General features: G+C 36.2%; 2 protein-coding genes across 3 annotated transcripts in view; one reads left to right on the top strand and one right to left on the bottom strand.

Annotated features, from left to right (window-relative positions):
• Positions 1–1,668, bottom strand: part of utp4 (UTP4 small subunit processome component) — a 62,725-nt gene extending 61,057 nt beyond the window's left edge. Inside the window, 1 exon segment of the mRNA XM_028810124.2 lies at positions 1,569–1,668. The gene's annotated coding sequence lies outside the window, so the exon portion shown is untranslated.
• chtf8 (CTF8, chromosome transmission fidelity factor 8 homolog (S. cerevisiae)) lies at positions 1,630–5,818 on the top strand. Of its 2 annotated transcripts, none has more exons than XM_028810126.2 (4): positions 1,630–1,697; positions 2,511–2,566; positions 3,906–4,023; positions 5,313–5,818. In XM_028810126.2, the coding sequence occupies exons 2-4, from the start codon at positions 2,544–2,546 to the stop codon at positions 5,547–5,549; spliced, it is 378 nt and encodes a 125-aa protein (XP_028665959.2). In that variant the 5' UTR covers positions 1,630–1,697; positions 2,511–2,543; the 3' UTR covers positions 5,550–5,818. The 2 variants fall into 2 exon arrangements, with proteins under 2 accessions (XP_028665959.2, XP_028665958.2); XM_028810125.2 differs by lacking the exon at positions 1,630–1,697 and adding an exon at positions 1,704–1,809.
• Positions 5,819–16,959: the final 11,141 nt, after the last annotated feature.

The following is a 16,959-nucleotide window of genomic DNA, read 5'->3' as shown; positions in this document are numbered from 1 at the left end:
CAGTTTATAGCTCTTTTTAATTGTTTTATGTGCTGTTGATGTGCCTGTGTCAGATGTGACTAAATTTACAAGGGAACAATGAATAAACACTACTTGTTTTTCAAAATATTAATTTGTATTGGTTTACAATTTGTCATTACCCGGTGCTTACTGGCCATTGAAAATGTCTAGCCCAACTGAATTTGTAATTGAATAGCCCTGCAGTACACAGTAGTAGTCCAGGGAATGTTTCATTAGTGAGTTTTACAGATTAGGCATAGCCTACTTTCCATTTACTCTACACAGCCTGATATATACAGTACTTTAGCACACTTCTGTACACTGTCTGAAAGTTGATAGTGATGAGTCCACTGACTCCAGTTTCCTTCTCTTGAGGTGTACTTTCAAGTTTCTACCATCCCACTGCGCATTCAAACCTATTTTTTTCATCCAACTTGTTTTACCTTATAACTAAAAATCAACTGTCACAAATCTGTATAAGCCTGTGCATTATCCTATTCTCTCTGTTAACAATTCATCCGATTCTACATTTAAAGGAGTTACTAACTCACTAGTGTCATCAGTTTGAGGACTAAACACGTGAATACCAGAAGCTCCATCCAAAAATAAAAATTGACTGGCCATAAGTTTCCATACAACTACCACTGAAAAAGACGTAATTCAACCAATTAATTTATGCCGCAAACATAAAGTATGAGGCGATCGATCGACAGATAGATATTGGTCGCACATGAAAGTGCAAAACGGTGAAGACAGTGCAGACTATTTCACATGTTCAAAACTTGGAACAATGTAACCAATTTAATCAGATCATAAATATCAGATATAAAATTCTTAATGCTTGTCCAAAAAATACCTATAACTTAGGCTTTTTACTCCGCCTTTATAATACATCTGTTAGTGTCGCTGCTGATACGAAGCAGCATATTGAAAAACTGCTTCTCAGAACTTGAGCTACTGTCGTTGAACAACTTACCAAGCATAAGCAGATGGATAAAACCTACATCCAGTTTTCACTTTATTTACACCTCTATTATAGTCATTGTGACTACTGTATTCCTGTCAATTTAATCAAGTACTGTACTTGTAAGATATTCGTTCCAACAAACTCCTACAATAGTCACTCACTTTGCGAGTTTAAACTTTGCATTTCACTTAATGCCTCTGTAGCTTATGTTAAGACACACTTGTTTCATTAAAAGTTAGAAGTGGTTTGGTCGTCTTTGTACTTTGCCTTCGTCTTGTTGAGATCCTTTAACTGGATTTGGAAAAAAGCACCACCTCATCAAATAAATGTAAATACGGTACGTACACGCGTTTTCAAATGGAACGCTGGCCGATATAGACACAGTTCTTTTCATACTGCACTGTTTACGTTTTTTCAATAATATAAATTCGTATTTCGCGACCATCACCCAAGAAATCTGACCTAAATCATATTACACGCGACCATGCGGGTGTCACAAAAAAAGAAATTCGCGCAAAAACATGATGGAGGTACAACATCATAAACGTATTCTACATAACCCTTTTGCACATACAATAATAAGAGAATTTACACCACTTACCAGCCTAGTCAAATCAAATTTTTACAAAAAGTCTCACATTGAACAGAAAGATCCCACACACTCTAAAGAACCACGTTGAAGCCCTCCGAACCGGACGTGAAAACGAGCACAGCACTGACGTCAACGGAAGTAGGTGGAACACGCGCGGGAAGTTTGTGTTAGTAACTAGTAATGTGCTGTCAGCCGTGGTAATTTTTGCGTATGACCGTAATATGTTTTATTCTTTCATTAATTGAATTTGGTAAGGAGCAGTTTTAATATTTTTGAGGTACGCTATAAGTGCAGTTTCTAAGCCTTATTTCTGCTGTTTAAACAGCTGAAGTAAAGGTGACGTTTGTTGTTTGTACAGGTTTTGTAACTGGTAATAAAGAGTCATAGACAGGTCTGGTTATTGAAAAGTATCAATATTTATTTTCTTGGTGTAATGTCAGGTTATTTTAGCAATACAGCAGTCCGTCCGAGCCTTAATTAGAGAATTTCTTTTGTTGTAAATTATGAATAGTTACATTATTTCGCTGTCTAATTATATATAATTGAGATTTATTTTCCACTTGAAAATGCGTAAATTCGTGACAAAAGCTGCGCATTTTGTTGATACAAAGTTTTAATTACAACAGCACAATGTCTTTATTAGAGAGTTGCTCAGTATAAGTATTTTTCAATTACATTGCCATTTTTACTACAATTTCAGATCTGTGAGATTTGTTTGTCACTAAATATTTATAACGAAGGGGGAAACGTGGGTTCGTTTCTTGAACCCAATACTGCCAGAACACGTTATTCTCCCTGCAAACGTGAATGTGCAGGAAGCAGAGTATGATGTGTTATGTTTTTACTGATTAAAGGAAATTGCTATGCTGTTGGCCACTTTATCACGGTGTTATAATATTTTAAACAGGAATAAAGTTATCATTTTTTATTTTGAATTTAACACTCTTTTAGCTTCGTCCGAACTTACATGTTGGAATCCTTAAAATGGTTCAAATACTCATTTCAAGGTAAGCAAAAGTAGACAAATTTTTTTTCTTAAATACGTCTTCATTTTAATAAAGAGTTACGTTAAATGATGTATCATATAAATTCTTTAAAACAGACCCATATTGCTACAACTGTTTACCTCTTCATGTAATTACATGGCGCATTTCAAGTAGTCTTCATGTACTATCATTGCTAAATGATCACCGGTAAAGTAAAACTTTTTTTGTTTGTCTTTGTGGGAGGAAATTAAATAAGTTTGTTTTTTTTAAGTAAAATATCAACTTTTAATTATAACAAAAACTGTGACAGCTACTGTATATTTTATGAAAAAATATTATGTGATGGAAAAAATGGTTAATTTCTTAAGTTGGTGCCTAACAGCATATAAAAATCACATGAAATAATTCAAAAAATTTTTAATGTACATTGGACCAGTTTTTGGCCCCACCATTTTAATTTTGATAATTCTGGAATACTGACGTCTAGAAAGTAAATTAATATTGTGGAAATACAAACAGTATATTGCATTATTCCATGTGCAGATCAGTATTATTTTACTGACATTACTACCATACCGTATTTTATTCAATGCAATTCTGTAATATCACTGCTTACATTTTGAGAGCATCTTCTTTTGTCACAGTGGGAGCAGCAATTAAATAAGTTATGTAAATTTGAACTTAAGTCTTTATGTGATATTTTATAAAGATAGTTCAAAACATTGGAAAGTTGTATAAAATATATTTTCATAAGTACATCCATTCACTTTTAAAAGTTCTCTAGAGTTGGTTATTTTAAATGGTTAAACGTGTATTCTTGATGATAAGGTCCTTGCATACATACTATAAAATTGCTCTGTGGGACACCATTATGACTAAAGAATTACAAATTAAATCCATCCAGTGGTGAGACATTTGAAAATAAATGTTCATTGTTATCTGCTATCATGTACATTGATTTATCTAAAAGCTTATTTTAAGGAAAATATTGTATTTATTAACAGTGAAAATGTTTATTTTTTCTCTCTTTTTAACTGAATGAAGACAGAGTTCAGGATTACCTATGCAGCGTTAAGTTAAAGATATACTGTTAACAGAACCTAACAAATATTCTCCCAATACATATCCATCATTACACACTTTCAAAAGTCTGCTGTGGTTTTGTGAAATACAATTTCTAACACTCTGAACAAAAATCAAAGCATGCATGGTGATTACACATTATAAGGATGAAGTAAATTTTTTCTTTGTATGATTTTTATTATAAAGCAGAGTTTATGGCTGCCTAAAACTCATTTAATATTTGTGGCTATGTGTGTTGTGAAAGCCCATGGACAAAATTTCAATCTATTTTTTTTAGCCCAGAAAATGAGAAACCTGGGGATTGGATGTTGATGGAGCTTCAGGGTGAGATTGAATCTCGTCATAATACTAGTCTTGGAGGAAGTGTAATCGGTGATCTGCATTTTACAAAAGAGGTACATCTATTATTTAAGGTTTAACATAGGAGATATAAACTATGAAGTCATGTTTGTGTATAGATACTGTATATATTGTACCTGTATATACACATATATTTAGTAGGTATGAGACAATACGCTTAACTCATAATACAATTCATATTGCAGTTCAGTCTTCATGTTACAATATTCTCACAATATGAAATTTCATAAAAGAATGTACTGAAAATTTTGTCTTACATATTAGTAGGCATTGTTAAATCAAAACACTGCAAAATAAATTCAAAGCTGTGTACAAATAAACAAGTTTTAATGTAAGATTTTGTTAGTTTTTTATTTTGTTAAAATAAAATCTTAAGTATTAACATAAGATACAGTATATTGAATATTGATTGGTATATACAAGTAGGGCTGGGGCTACTGCAGCTGTGCACACCAGTATGTCAGGAGTAGGAGCGGGAAAAAAAGAGAAAATGATGACAGAAAATGTTAAAGTCGTAACAGCGTTACCAAAGAAGACACCCCAGTGGACACTGTTAATAATAGTTTTTTATATAGTGCTTTTCTCACTAATATATACAGAATGCTTTTGTATATTTATTAACGGGTTTGCTTCCCAACCATTTTAAACAGTTTGAATCTATGAAAAGGAAAGGATATGATATAGAGGTAGTTTTTTTAAAGACATAATATATTTATAATTAGCTCATTGAGTTATGAGTGTTTGGGTTTGGGAGGAGGGACAGCTGCTGTACAGAAGTTTGTAAAATTATTTACTTTTACCGAGGCACTTCGGTTATGTATTTTGTATTCATCTTTTGTCAATACAATTTTGCTCTCCAATCTTTCAGTGTATTATTGGTGTTCATGCGTCATGCAATCACCAAACTCACTCTCTTTTTGCTTATGGATCTTGTGCAGTTCTACACCAGCAAGAGTGGAGTGAGTGTTGTGTGATGTGAGATATATATTTGTTGCATTTAGAGGATTTCTGTAAGTTCAACTTTTTGATTTGAAAAGGTAATTTGTAGTTCACATTTCTAGCCTTATCCAGTTACCTGCAATACTGTAAAATTCAAATCATAGCACAATGTCACACCTGTATTCACAGTCATAGCAGTATACTGCCCACCACTGATACATAGTATTTTGTATTGCAACATTCAGTACAATTAAATTTTGTCTCATGCCAAATATTTAGTAGAGAAAGTATTTCATAACACAATTTATATATTGATCATTTTCAGTTTATACGTTTTACAAAAAAATATGGTGATACTACCTCATGCTTTTCTCTTTCATTTTAGGGTGTTCCTGTCTTAATCATAGGCCATCATATACTGTATGGAAAAGTTGTCAAACTGGAGAAACCTTTTGCTGTGCTTGTCAAGCAATCACAGCAACAGAAAATTAATGAAAATGCCATGGAAACTGATGAAGAAAAACATTCCACATTTTACCATGTTACTGCATTCATTAAGAAAAAGATAATATTTAAAACGCGTCCCAAGCCAATCATCACTAATGTGCCAAAGAAAGTATAGCAGTAACATTAATCATTATTTTGTACATTAAATTTCAATGACAGAGTTGAATGATGACTAATACTAGTAATTTTTCATTGTTTAGGTAACTTAGTTCACAATGTAAAATATGCATTTTTGCACAATTATTTAAAATTGTGTGTTCTGTTTTAGAAGCAACTCAAGAAACAGTTTCTTACTTTGTATTTAAACAGTATTCACTTTTTTAACTGTGACTTTTTACAGGCACTTGTGTAAGAATAAGTGAATAAAATTGTGATGAGGTATAATTTCTGTCATATTTTTTACACTTAATGTAGTATGTAATTAACTAAAATAATGCAAAAATATCAAATTATTAATCTTTAAGTAGTATTTTGAGATTTTGACTCAGTATTTATCTGCAATAGTTTTCCTTACCTGTTCATTTGTCTGTCATGTTTAGCTGCTTGCATGTCTTAAATTGTCTCTTGCTTACTAAAAAAAGAAACTTTCCCTAGAGCTTAGGTAGTTATTCTTACTTGCCTTGCTGTTTCTCTATAAAGCAGTTTTTGGTTGTAAATCACTGTAAGGCAGAACCTGAGAACATGTTTGGACTTCACACCTGTCAATTATACAAAATGTTAATACTATCCATTAGAAGGAGTTGCATTGTGTCTTTGTGGACCTAGAGAAAGCATATCACAGGGTGCCTTGAGAGGAGTTGTGGTATTGTATGAGGAAGTCGGGAGTGGCAGAGAAGTATGTAAGAGTTTTATGGGATATGTATGAGGGAAGTGTGACAGTGGTGAGGTCTGTGGTAGGAGTGATGGATGCATTCAATGTGGAGGTGGGATTACATCAGGGATCGGCTCTGAGCCCTTTCTTATTTTCAATGGTGAGGGACAGATTGACAGATGAGATTAAACAGGAGTCCTCGTGGACTATGATGTTTGCTGATGACATTGTGATCTGTAGCGATACAGGGCTGCAGACAGAAAAAAAAATTTGGGAGCCATTGGCTCCTAAACCCAAAATATTTAGGAGCCAAATGCTCTTTTTGGGAGCCATAATCACTACCGCATGCCAAATGTGAAATAAACAAATAATATTTACTTGTATTGGTTATTTGTTTCTTCGGTCTACCTCACACTGCCTTTCCTTTCTCCTATCTGAGCTATTTGACCTGCCTACTAGTGTCCTCTGCAAGGTCTTATAGATAATAATAATAACAGAAGAATAAATGACACATAAATGTGAACAGTGCAAATGTCTACTAATAAGCAATACTTCAAGTCCAGAGTCTTATACACAACATGTGTAAGGAATACTACAAATACAAACACTGAAAATGTCTTACACATAATAACACAAGAATTAACACAATAACAAACATTATAAACAATAATTTCTGAAATAATCATTTCGCAATGAGTGTACAAATATAAAGAAATTAATTACTCTTCAAGTTCACTGTTACTAACCATTACAATGTCAGCATCATTAGGCCAGCCAGTATACTTTGGTCTGTGCTTTTTTTTGCTGGCTGACAACCAGCGCTTTACACTGGGCTCTGGGTCAAAAAGTTCAAGTGTAGGGCCCTCTGTACTAATCCTTACCAAGTCTTCTAGTGTTTCTACACTTAGGGAGTTCCGCACTTTTGATTTTATTCTGTTTTGTGCTGAAAATCCTCACTCGCACTGAGCTGCAGATATCGGAAGCACCAGCATTATTTCAACTAAGTGAAGCAGATTTTTAAAATCTGTACAGAACGGCTCCTTGCTCAGCATCACTGTCCATAGGTCACTGTAAGTCTTATCCATAAACTGACCCTTCACTAATATTTTCAACATTAGCCATTCCTTCTGCACAGCTGTGACATCGCAGTCATTGTTTGATAAGAGCTCCCTGTACCATTTAACAAGTGTGTCTATCTCACACTTGCCATAGCTATCAATGTCCTCTGGCCATGCATCATGACAAAACACTGAAAATGACTTGATGATTTCTGATCCCTTTGAATGTCCGTGCTGTGTAACACTTGACATCATGTTTGCAAACCTGATCTCCAATTCTTTAACAGTAATGTCAACTGTTTTTTCAATTGCGGCCTTTAGATCACTTCTGAATGTGGCCTGATTTTGGGAGCCTTTCAATTTAACATTTTGGAAGGTTATGACTGTGTGGCTACTTGCAGCCCTCTCACTCCTGTCTTCCAGGCGTCAGAGCCGCTGGCGCAGAAGACTTTGCTAACGGGACGGAGTTGTCATCCCTTAATAACTGTACATTTCCGGACGCTGATGGCTGTACCTCAGATAACCCACTGACTGAATTATCTTCGGTTCGTTCAGAAGTAGACAAGGCAGGATTTGGATGAGTGGGCATTGAGAAAAAGTCGGAAATTTTTCGTTTGGCCATTTACAAATAAGATGTAAAACAGGGGTAGGCAATGTCGGTCCTGGTGAGCCGCAGTGGCTACAGGTTTTCATTCAACCCAATTGCTTAATTAGAAACCAATCATTGCCAATCTCAGACCTTATTTAATTTTATGGCTTGTTAGTCTGTGCAATGTAAGGCTTTTATATCATAGATTTTTTTCCTTTCCAAGGATATCATCCAAATGATTTGAAGCCTAAAACAGATCATTTTCAGTCTGTCACATTTTTCTATTAAGTGTTTTATTAAATCAAACCGTGCATGATGAACACACACAGATGTAATTGGAAAAAAACCAGCTGGAGAACTGCTGGCTGCTTTGTCTTTTACATCTTATTGCTAATAAGGAGCAATTAAAACACTGAATGCAGCAGTTTAAGATTGAAATAAGCAATTAAGGTTGGAGAACCTTAACAAGCGAGACCACTAAAATGAAGCATTAAAATGTCACTTAAGCAATATGTGCTTCATCAGCAATAATTGAGTTCTCGTTAAGGAACTGGGTTGGAACAAAAGCCTGCACATACTGTGGCACTCCAGGACCGACGTTGCCTACCCCTGCTCTAGAGCAGTGGTCCCCAACCTTTTTGACAGCAAGGACCTCTTTATTAGATGCAAATTTTTCCACGGACCGGTTGGGGGGGGGGCAGTTTTATACACAATTTACATAACATTTCTATTATTATTAAAGTTATTAAGCAGTTCGCATACATTTGCAATCTGACATTTTTCTTCTTTTTTTGCATATAACAAAGACATATGCTTTGCATTTGCCAATCCAACAGATTGCACATCACAAACATTAACACTGCTATCTTTTTTTCGTGTCTGCCGTTTCTATAGGAGGGTGACAATGAGTTAAATTCCAATGGATGTTTTTGAAATGTTGACAAGCAATAAGCAAAAGGAATCAATAAAAACCACAGAAAACAAAAACAGCAAAAAAAAAAACAGTACGAGGAAAGTTCGAAGAAATAGATTTTTTTACAATGTTTCTGTTTGGGGATCGTTGTGCAAACGTGCACAACTGAGCTGCGACCACAGATCTAACTGCTCTGTGGATGATTCGTTCAAGCATTTCAAGGTCACTTCGCTGTAATGAAAGCATCTGTTGAATGTACTTCGTAGTAACGCGATTTCTATAGACTCGTGTCATATGGGGAAACTGTCGGGACCATAAAAATACTTTGTTGTAATAGTCTCTCACCTCGGTCTCTCTGCACCGCTGCAAAGCCCTGCCCGCCAAGCGTTCTGAAAAGTCTGAGTGAGTCGCCGTTGCCGGCAATTCTCTCGTGGCTCGGCTGTCAGACGGCTGCGGACCGGTAGTGGGCCGCGGACCGGGGGTTGGGGACCCCTGCTCTAGAGCAGGGGTCCTCAATCACAGTCCTGGAGGGCTGCAGTGGCTGCAGGTTTTTGCTCCAACCCAATTGCTTAATAAGAAGCACTTATTGCTCAAGTGACACTTCTGTTTCACTTTAGTTGTCTCGCTCGTTAAGATTTTGAACCCTTATTGCTTATTTTAGTCTTAAACAGCCGTATTCTTGGTTTTTAATTGCTCCTAATTAGCAATAACATGCAAATGACAAAAGAAACCAGGATTTCTCCATTTAGCTTGTTACCATTTACACCTGTGTGTAATCATGCATTGTTGGGTTAAATTAAATACTTGGAAGGAAATTGAAGAGGAAAAAGTGAAGGACTGAGAATTACTCATCCATTTTAGCCTTCAAATCATTTGGATGATATCCTTAGAAAGGGAAAGGAAATCCAGGATATAAGAATTATCTGACATAGCAGAGTTAAAGCACTGACAAGCCATGAAATTAAATTATTGCAAGAATTGCTTTCTAATTAAGCAACCAGGTTAGAACAAAAACCTGCAGCCACTGCGGCCCTCCAGGACTGTGATTGAGGACCCCTGCTCTAGAGAGGAGAGGAATGAAGGTCAGTAGGAACAAGACAGAATACATGTGTGTAAATGAGAGGGAGGTCAGTGGAATGGTGAGGATGCAGGGAGTAGAGATGGCAAAGGTGGATGAGTTTAAATATTTGCGATCTACAGTGCAGAGTAATGGGGATTGTGGAAGAGAGGTGATAAAGAGAGTACAGGCGGGGTGGAATGGGTGGAGAAGAGTGACAGGAGTAATTTGTGACAGACTGTTATCAGCCAGAGTGAAAAGGAAGGTCTACAGGATGGTAGTGAGACCAGCTTTGTTATATGGGTTGGAGACGATGGCCCTGACCAGAATTCAGGAGACAGAGCTGGAGGTGGCAGAGTTAAAGATGCTAAGATTTGCATTGGGTGTGACAAGGATGGACAGGGTGAGAAATGGGTACATTAGAGGGTCGGCTCAGGTTGGATGGTTGGGAGACAAAGTTAGAGAGGCGAGATTGCGTTAGTTTGGACATATGCAGAGGAGAGATGCTGGGTATATTGGGAAAAGTATGCTAAGGATAGAGCTGCCAGGAAAGAGGAAAAAAGGAAGGCCTGAGAGAAGGTTTATGGATGTGGTCAGAGAAGACATGCAGGTAATGGGTGTGACTGAGCAAGATGTAGAGGACAGGAAGATATGGAAGAAGAAGACGACGACTCTGATCAATATCAGTATCACTTTAATACACCTGAAAGTACTTAAATGAATTTGAACATAGTATCAAAAATAGGATAAAATGTTTAATTCTAAGTAAAATGTGCATGTACATTCCTCTGCACTTAAAGGGATACTTTACCCAAAAATAAGAAATATTTTTATGTTCCTTCTTCTATGTTATTTGCAGCAATGGCCAAGAAAAATGTTTAATCTCATGTTTTTTAATTTTGAATGGAGACAGCAAAGTGTCTAATATATTGGACTTCAAATGGGCAAATGCCTAACAACAGCAAACAGTACTGTTTTAAAATGGCCATGAAGAAAATCTCAATTTACTCATGTTACATCATCTACATCCCAGTTATCCTGTCTGTGGTTGCATTTACCCAAAATTACCATAGTTCTGCAGCTTCAGTATGCTTCATGAGATTCTGGCAAAAGCTTGATGCACTGAAATGATTCCATAGACAAAATATCTTTGTTTTAAAAATTTTAGTAAACATTTCAAAATAAAACAGTTCACACAAAAATAGAGAAAAAATTGATAAAGCAAGGAAATCAAAAGTTCTTATTTAAGAAATGTTCTGTTTAAAGCTTATACATCTTGTTTCATTCTTTAAGTTTTCTTACAGTTGAACCATTTCTAAACGGTCAGAAAACTGTATGCTTATCCCATTTAAATGGGTCTGTCAGTCCCTGCTAGCACTGGGACCTATTCTAAACAACTGGCTCAATTAATGCACTGTATTGCAGATATAGCAAGAAACTTCTATCTCATATTATCTTTCAGGGGGCAAAAGACTATGCCATATTCTAATAGCTATTCTTCTATAGGTGTCAAGCAAACACTATATGAATTTAACTTTAAGTATTAACTTTCTAAGACTGGCTCTTACACTGTCAAATACCAACTTCTAAAAGAGTTTTAATGGCATACTTCTTGAAAACAAGAGCAGTGAATGAAAGTGAAGCGTATTTAAGCAAATTTGAGCTTTTGAAGATATACTTCTGAACACACTTGCCTGTTCTTCACCAGGGTCTCATGTTTGGACCAAGTCAGGTCTTTTTTTTTGACATGGTCACTGAGGTATCTGAAACTGTCCACCCTCTGTACTGGAGGGGTTGTAGTGCCTCAGTTGTTCTCTCCAAAAGTCTACAATCAGCTCCTTTGTCTTGCTTACATTCAGGAGAATACTGTTGTACTGTGCTAGTGTGACATACTTTCCACTTCATCCAGGTAAGCCTGCTCATTGTTGTTAGACATCAGGCTTACCACAGCTGTATCATCAAACCTGACAATGGCGTTGAAGTCATATGTATAGAAGGAGTATAGCAGAGGACTCGGATAGCCCTGTGGAGCCCTGATGTGAGTGTGAGGGATTGATGAAGTGTGTCCGCTCACTTAAACAACCTGGAGTCTGCCTGTCAAAGGTAAAATCTCAGCTGCATAGTGAAGTATTCAGACATAGGTCCTTGAGCTGGATGATGAGCTTAGAGGGTTTTATTGTGTCATATATGGCAGGTAAGTAAAAAAAATGCAGCATAAAAGTAAACCAAACTAGCAGTTTATGCATGTTCCCTTTTAAAAATAATTGCAATTGAGGTGATGTCATTAATATTTTCTGTTGGGACTATTTCCCAGTACCATTTAATTTATATTAACATACTGTAGAAACTGACATAGTGAGAAAATTTGTAAAATTTGCAGATTACACCAAAATTGTAGGGAAAACAAATACCAAATAGGTATCAATAGTAATTTATAAAAATCTGGACAAATTTTGAAATTGTGTGAACATTTGGAAAATGTGACTTAAATACTATGAGCAGGATAAGGGATGATAGTGTTAAATACAAGATGGAAGATAATAATTCATGTAAGCAGCTATGCAGGATTTAGTTTTATGTTGAATGCAGCATTGTAATTCATCCATCCATCCATTTTCCAACCCGCTGAATCCGAACACAGGGTCACGGGGGTCTGCTGGAGCCAATCCCAGCCAACACAGGGCACAAGGCAGGGAACCAATCCCGGCAGGCTGCCAACCCACCGCAGGCAGCATTGTAATACTTAAGGCAATTAAAATCTCTAAGAAGGTGTTTGAGTATATCGTAAGAACCTTAAATTCAAATCTAATCATGCAGTGCTTCATTTGACCGTATGCATCACAATTATTTACCAAGGAGAGAAAGCAGCTAGCGAAAGTTGTGTGCACTGTATATTCACTCTTCTTTGCAGACTGACATATAAATCCAATAAGATCTTTTCTTGATGAAACCAAAGAGTTGCATTTGCATGCGACAGAGTAAGTTATAGTTGATGCAGTGGTGATGGCAAACAAGTTTGTTATCTAAACCCATGAGTGAAGTTCCACAAGATGGTTATATTTACCAGTAAGAAAGAGGACATTTATTGTGGTGGTTTTCTCTATAATGCAATGACTCAGGTTTTCAATTAGAGTTGCTAACTAGCTTTAAAATGTTTAAATAGTATAGAGAACTAAGAGGCTGTTACAGTATTTATGTTTTGAAATTGAAAGTAACACATTGTTTATGGTTTTGTATACATATACATGTATAGTTTATGTAATGATTATTAGGTATGTCTGTGGGACATTATTCTTGGGTAAGGTAAATGATACCCTTTTTGAAGTGTAACAGTGATAAAATTTTTGGTGCTAAATCTGTTTCCATTCTAATGCTGAAGCAAAGAGCATAATATTTCATAACCCTCATCCTATTACATGGAGATAGATTCATAAAGTTTGTTAACCAGCTGTATCTGATAATACTCAACTTTAAATGTGTTGCTTGTGGTAACACGATCTTCAACTGCTCTGACCCAAGAAAGAATTTTTGGGGTACTGGGAATCTTGGTGGTGTTTTAGTTAGCCCCTTTGCCTCACAGTCTGTGAAGATTTGCTTCAAATCCAAGAGGGAGCCTGAAAAATTTGGCAAGAAAGAATATGCATCAATTGCAATGTCTTAATAGTGTCAAGCTGGTGAAGACCTGTGCAAAAAGACTGTTTACTAAAATTTCTACTGAAGGTACACATTTAAACCACCTACCTAATATTGTTTAGGACCCTGTTGTGCCACCAAAACTGCTCTAACCCTTTGAGGCATAGACTCCGCAAGACCCTCTGAAGGTTTACTCTGGTATCTGGAACCAAAACATTAGCAGCAGATCCTTCAATTCCTGTAAGTTTTGAAAAGGGGCATCCATGGATCAGACTTGTTTTTCCAGCACATCCCACAGATGCTCAATCGGTTTGTGATCCAGGGAATTTGGATGCCAAGTCAAATCCTTGAAATTTGTATCATCTTCCTCAATCCATTCCTGAAACATTTTTGCAGTTTGGCAGAGCACATTATCCTGCTGAAAGAGGCCATTGCCATCAGGGAATACTGTTGTATTTGTCATTCCAATAGATGGCACATCACTTATGGAAAATTATTTGTGCCAAGATTAAATGCAATCCAACATATTAACTATGTTGTAATGCAATACCTATTCAAGTGGAACATTTCATTTTGGCATGGTTTTATTGTGTTATAATTTAAAAAAAAAACATTAACCAAACCATCGATTGCTTTTCATTATGGCAGACGATTTTATTGTCACTTTAAAATGCAATACAAAACCTTTTTAATTCATGTTTTTAGATCATGTGTCATAACTAAAAGCAAAGTAGACGCAGTAGCACCGTGTGTATTGCATTTTGATTTGAGACCACTCTCTAATCGTGCCAAGACTAAATGTAACCAAATCACCATTCAGTGTTAAAAGTGGCTTCAACAGTTGGGGAAAGAGGCATTCTACTTTTAAACGCATTTTTGATCTGATGGCGAGCATAAGTTTAGTTAATATTGAATGTAGTGTGGTTAATTGAAACGTTGAAAAGTATGTTTTAGGTCTCACTAAAAGGTTTTCTCTTATGTTAAGTTGTCTAAAGTTGTTTTCTTTTTATATATGTTAAATTAAGCAGTGCAGTTAAATTTTCAAGGTGTGAGTTGTTAGTGATTTTAACTAAATACTGAACAAAGTGAAACTTTTGTTAGTGTCACTGAGCATAATTTTTTCATACTTTTTATTCATAGGGTCTGTGATAAACAGATATTATATAGTTTTCTCTTCAGTCAATACACAAGAGAATAAAATTGTCATTTAGATCACCAGCTTCCACCTAGGATTCCCTGCCTTATCAACTCTCTGCTTGATTTCTTTCCAAGTACAATGCACTCCTGAATGGAACACCTCTTTCCCCAACTGTTGACGCCCCTTGCTCCACCCTTTGACGTTGATTGGTTATTTGATTACTTTTCGTTTTGACACAATTAAAACATGGTCTAGATTCCAAATGCAATATGCCTGCTTTGCTTTTAGTTATGACAAGCAATCAATGGACATTAATTAAAATTCAATACACTTTTGTATAGCAATTTAAAGTGACGTGAAATTTACATGCCACAGTGAAAAACAATAAGTCATTTGATTGATATGCTTTTAATTGTGACACAATAAAAATGTACCAAATTTAAATGTCCCACTTTCATTTCATTTCATCATAGTTAACACATTCATATGGCATTTCAATTTGGCATGACTAATCTTCCGTACATTACAAATATTAACACTACTTTTACGATGACTATACCAAATGGCATATAAAAGAGGCACATGCATTGCATTAACGCTGAGGTCTAACAATAGCAGGTCAAAAAGGATGATAATGTGAATAAGTCTGTCATGAGGCTAAATTTTATTTTAATCGGGCCAATTCAGATAGATCCAAATGGTACTGCAGAAAGCATACATTCAGGCAAAAATTATCCAAGTAAAGAGTAAGCTCAGAAAAGTGCTTTTTATTGCAATAAGGTTTAAAAATCAGGGAGAAAGAACATGGTAGGCTCGATGTATATGGATGTCACACTAATGTAGGATATGTTATGGACGTGTGTCTGTGTAATGCGCACCACCAATAAATATGAATTAGTGGTGCTTATAACTGCAATAGATTTGTAAAGGTCAATGTGGACAGAGGCATTAAGCCACTGTACCAGTCTATCTATACAGCTTTTCTATCTTCATTTGACCCAATGTGTTTAGTTTCAAATTAAATGTTCTTTAAATTGTTCACTTGGTTCAATGTCCTGTTCATTTTACTCTACATTTATTTGTGTACATAATAAATATATACAGTAAGTTAATGTGTGTGACTGTATTGTGAAATGAAACAAAGAAGCAGATAAAGGGTTGGGGCACCAAAGGTGATCCCAATTAATGTCTGGTTAGAAAAATGAAGAAAAGTAGAAAACAATCATAAGATGCACTAGTGACGTATACTCTTTTCAGAGCCTTTTAAATAAGACCTCCTTTCAGGAGGAGAACCTTTCTGGTTGGTTGTCTGGGCCAGAATGACGGTGCATCATGGAAGACGAGTCAAGATAGGAAGTGATACCATTAGTTTTGAAAATCATTGCGAAAGTGACCTGTAAACTAAAAAAAAAAAAAAAAAAAAAAACTATTAGATTTTACTAAGTTATGAAGTCCTTTCTTGATATTGAAATACTGGAACTCGAACCCATTCCCTCAAACCTATATTCTTGACCATGTCTAAAGTTTACTACTCTGAGAATACAAGCACCATTTTTTTAATACTTTTCAGCATTCACTACCTTGGGTGACAATTTTTAATTTCTGGTATATGTTAAATCAGTTAAATGGTGTCATTTGTTTGTCATAGCAAGTAATTAAAATAAAGTATGGGCATGGTGGCACAGTGAATAATGTTGTACAGACCTGGCTTGCTTTCTGTCTCTGTGAAGATTATACTTTTTTAGCTTTTTTCCGGGTACTCCAGTTTCCTCCTGATCTTCAAGATTCACAGTGTTAGATTATTTGACATTTCCAGATTGGCCCGTTAAAGAATGAGTGTGATGTGCAACAGAGAGCCCACCCCATCCAGGGTTTGTTCTTGCTTTAGACCCAGAACTCCAAGGTAAGTCCCTATGTCTCTAAAACTGCACAAGCAAGAACAGAAAAGTTGTAGATGGTTGAGTAGAATACATGGTGCTGGTGTTACCGGTGTTCCCAGAAGGAGGTGTTTCATCTCGCAGGGCACCCTGGATATCATCGAGAGGAGTCATGTTACGTACATCTGAATCTGTTCCTCGGAGAGTCAAAGTCAGGGCAGCTGATGGAACGGTCCTTACAGATGACACTGCAGTTGTGACCTGCTGGGCTGGCTACTTTGAGCAGTTGTTCGAAGCTGATTCTCCGGCTAGGACGTTGGATATCTCTGGGTCCACGGTTCTTGAGGCTGATCCTCCAATTAGCTGTGAGCCACCCAATCTCACTGAGATTGCACAGGTGGTGAACCAGCTGAGGGGGGGAAAGGCTGCAGGGATCTGTGGTATCCTGG

The sequence above is a fragment of the Erpetoichthys calabaricus genome, chromosome 9 (assembly GCF_900747795.2).
Source record: "Erpetoichthys calabaricus chromosome 9, fErpCal1.3, whole genome shotgun sequence".
Classification (NCBI taxonomy): domain Eukaryota; kingdom Metazoa; phylum Chordata; class Cladistia; order Polypteriformes; family Polypteridae; genus Erpetoichthys; species Erpetoichthys calabaricus.
Note: the sequence above shows the minus strand (reverse complement) of the source record. Positions and strands in the feature narration are given on the sequence as shown.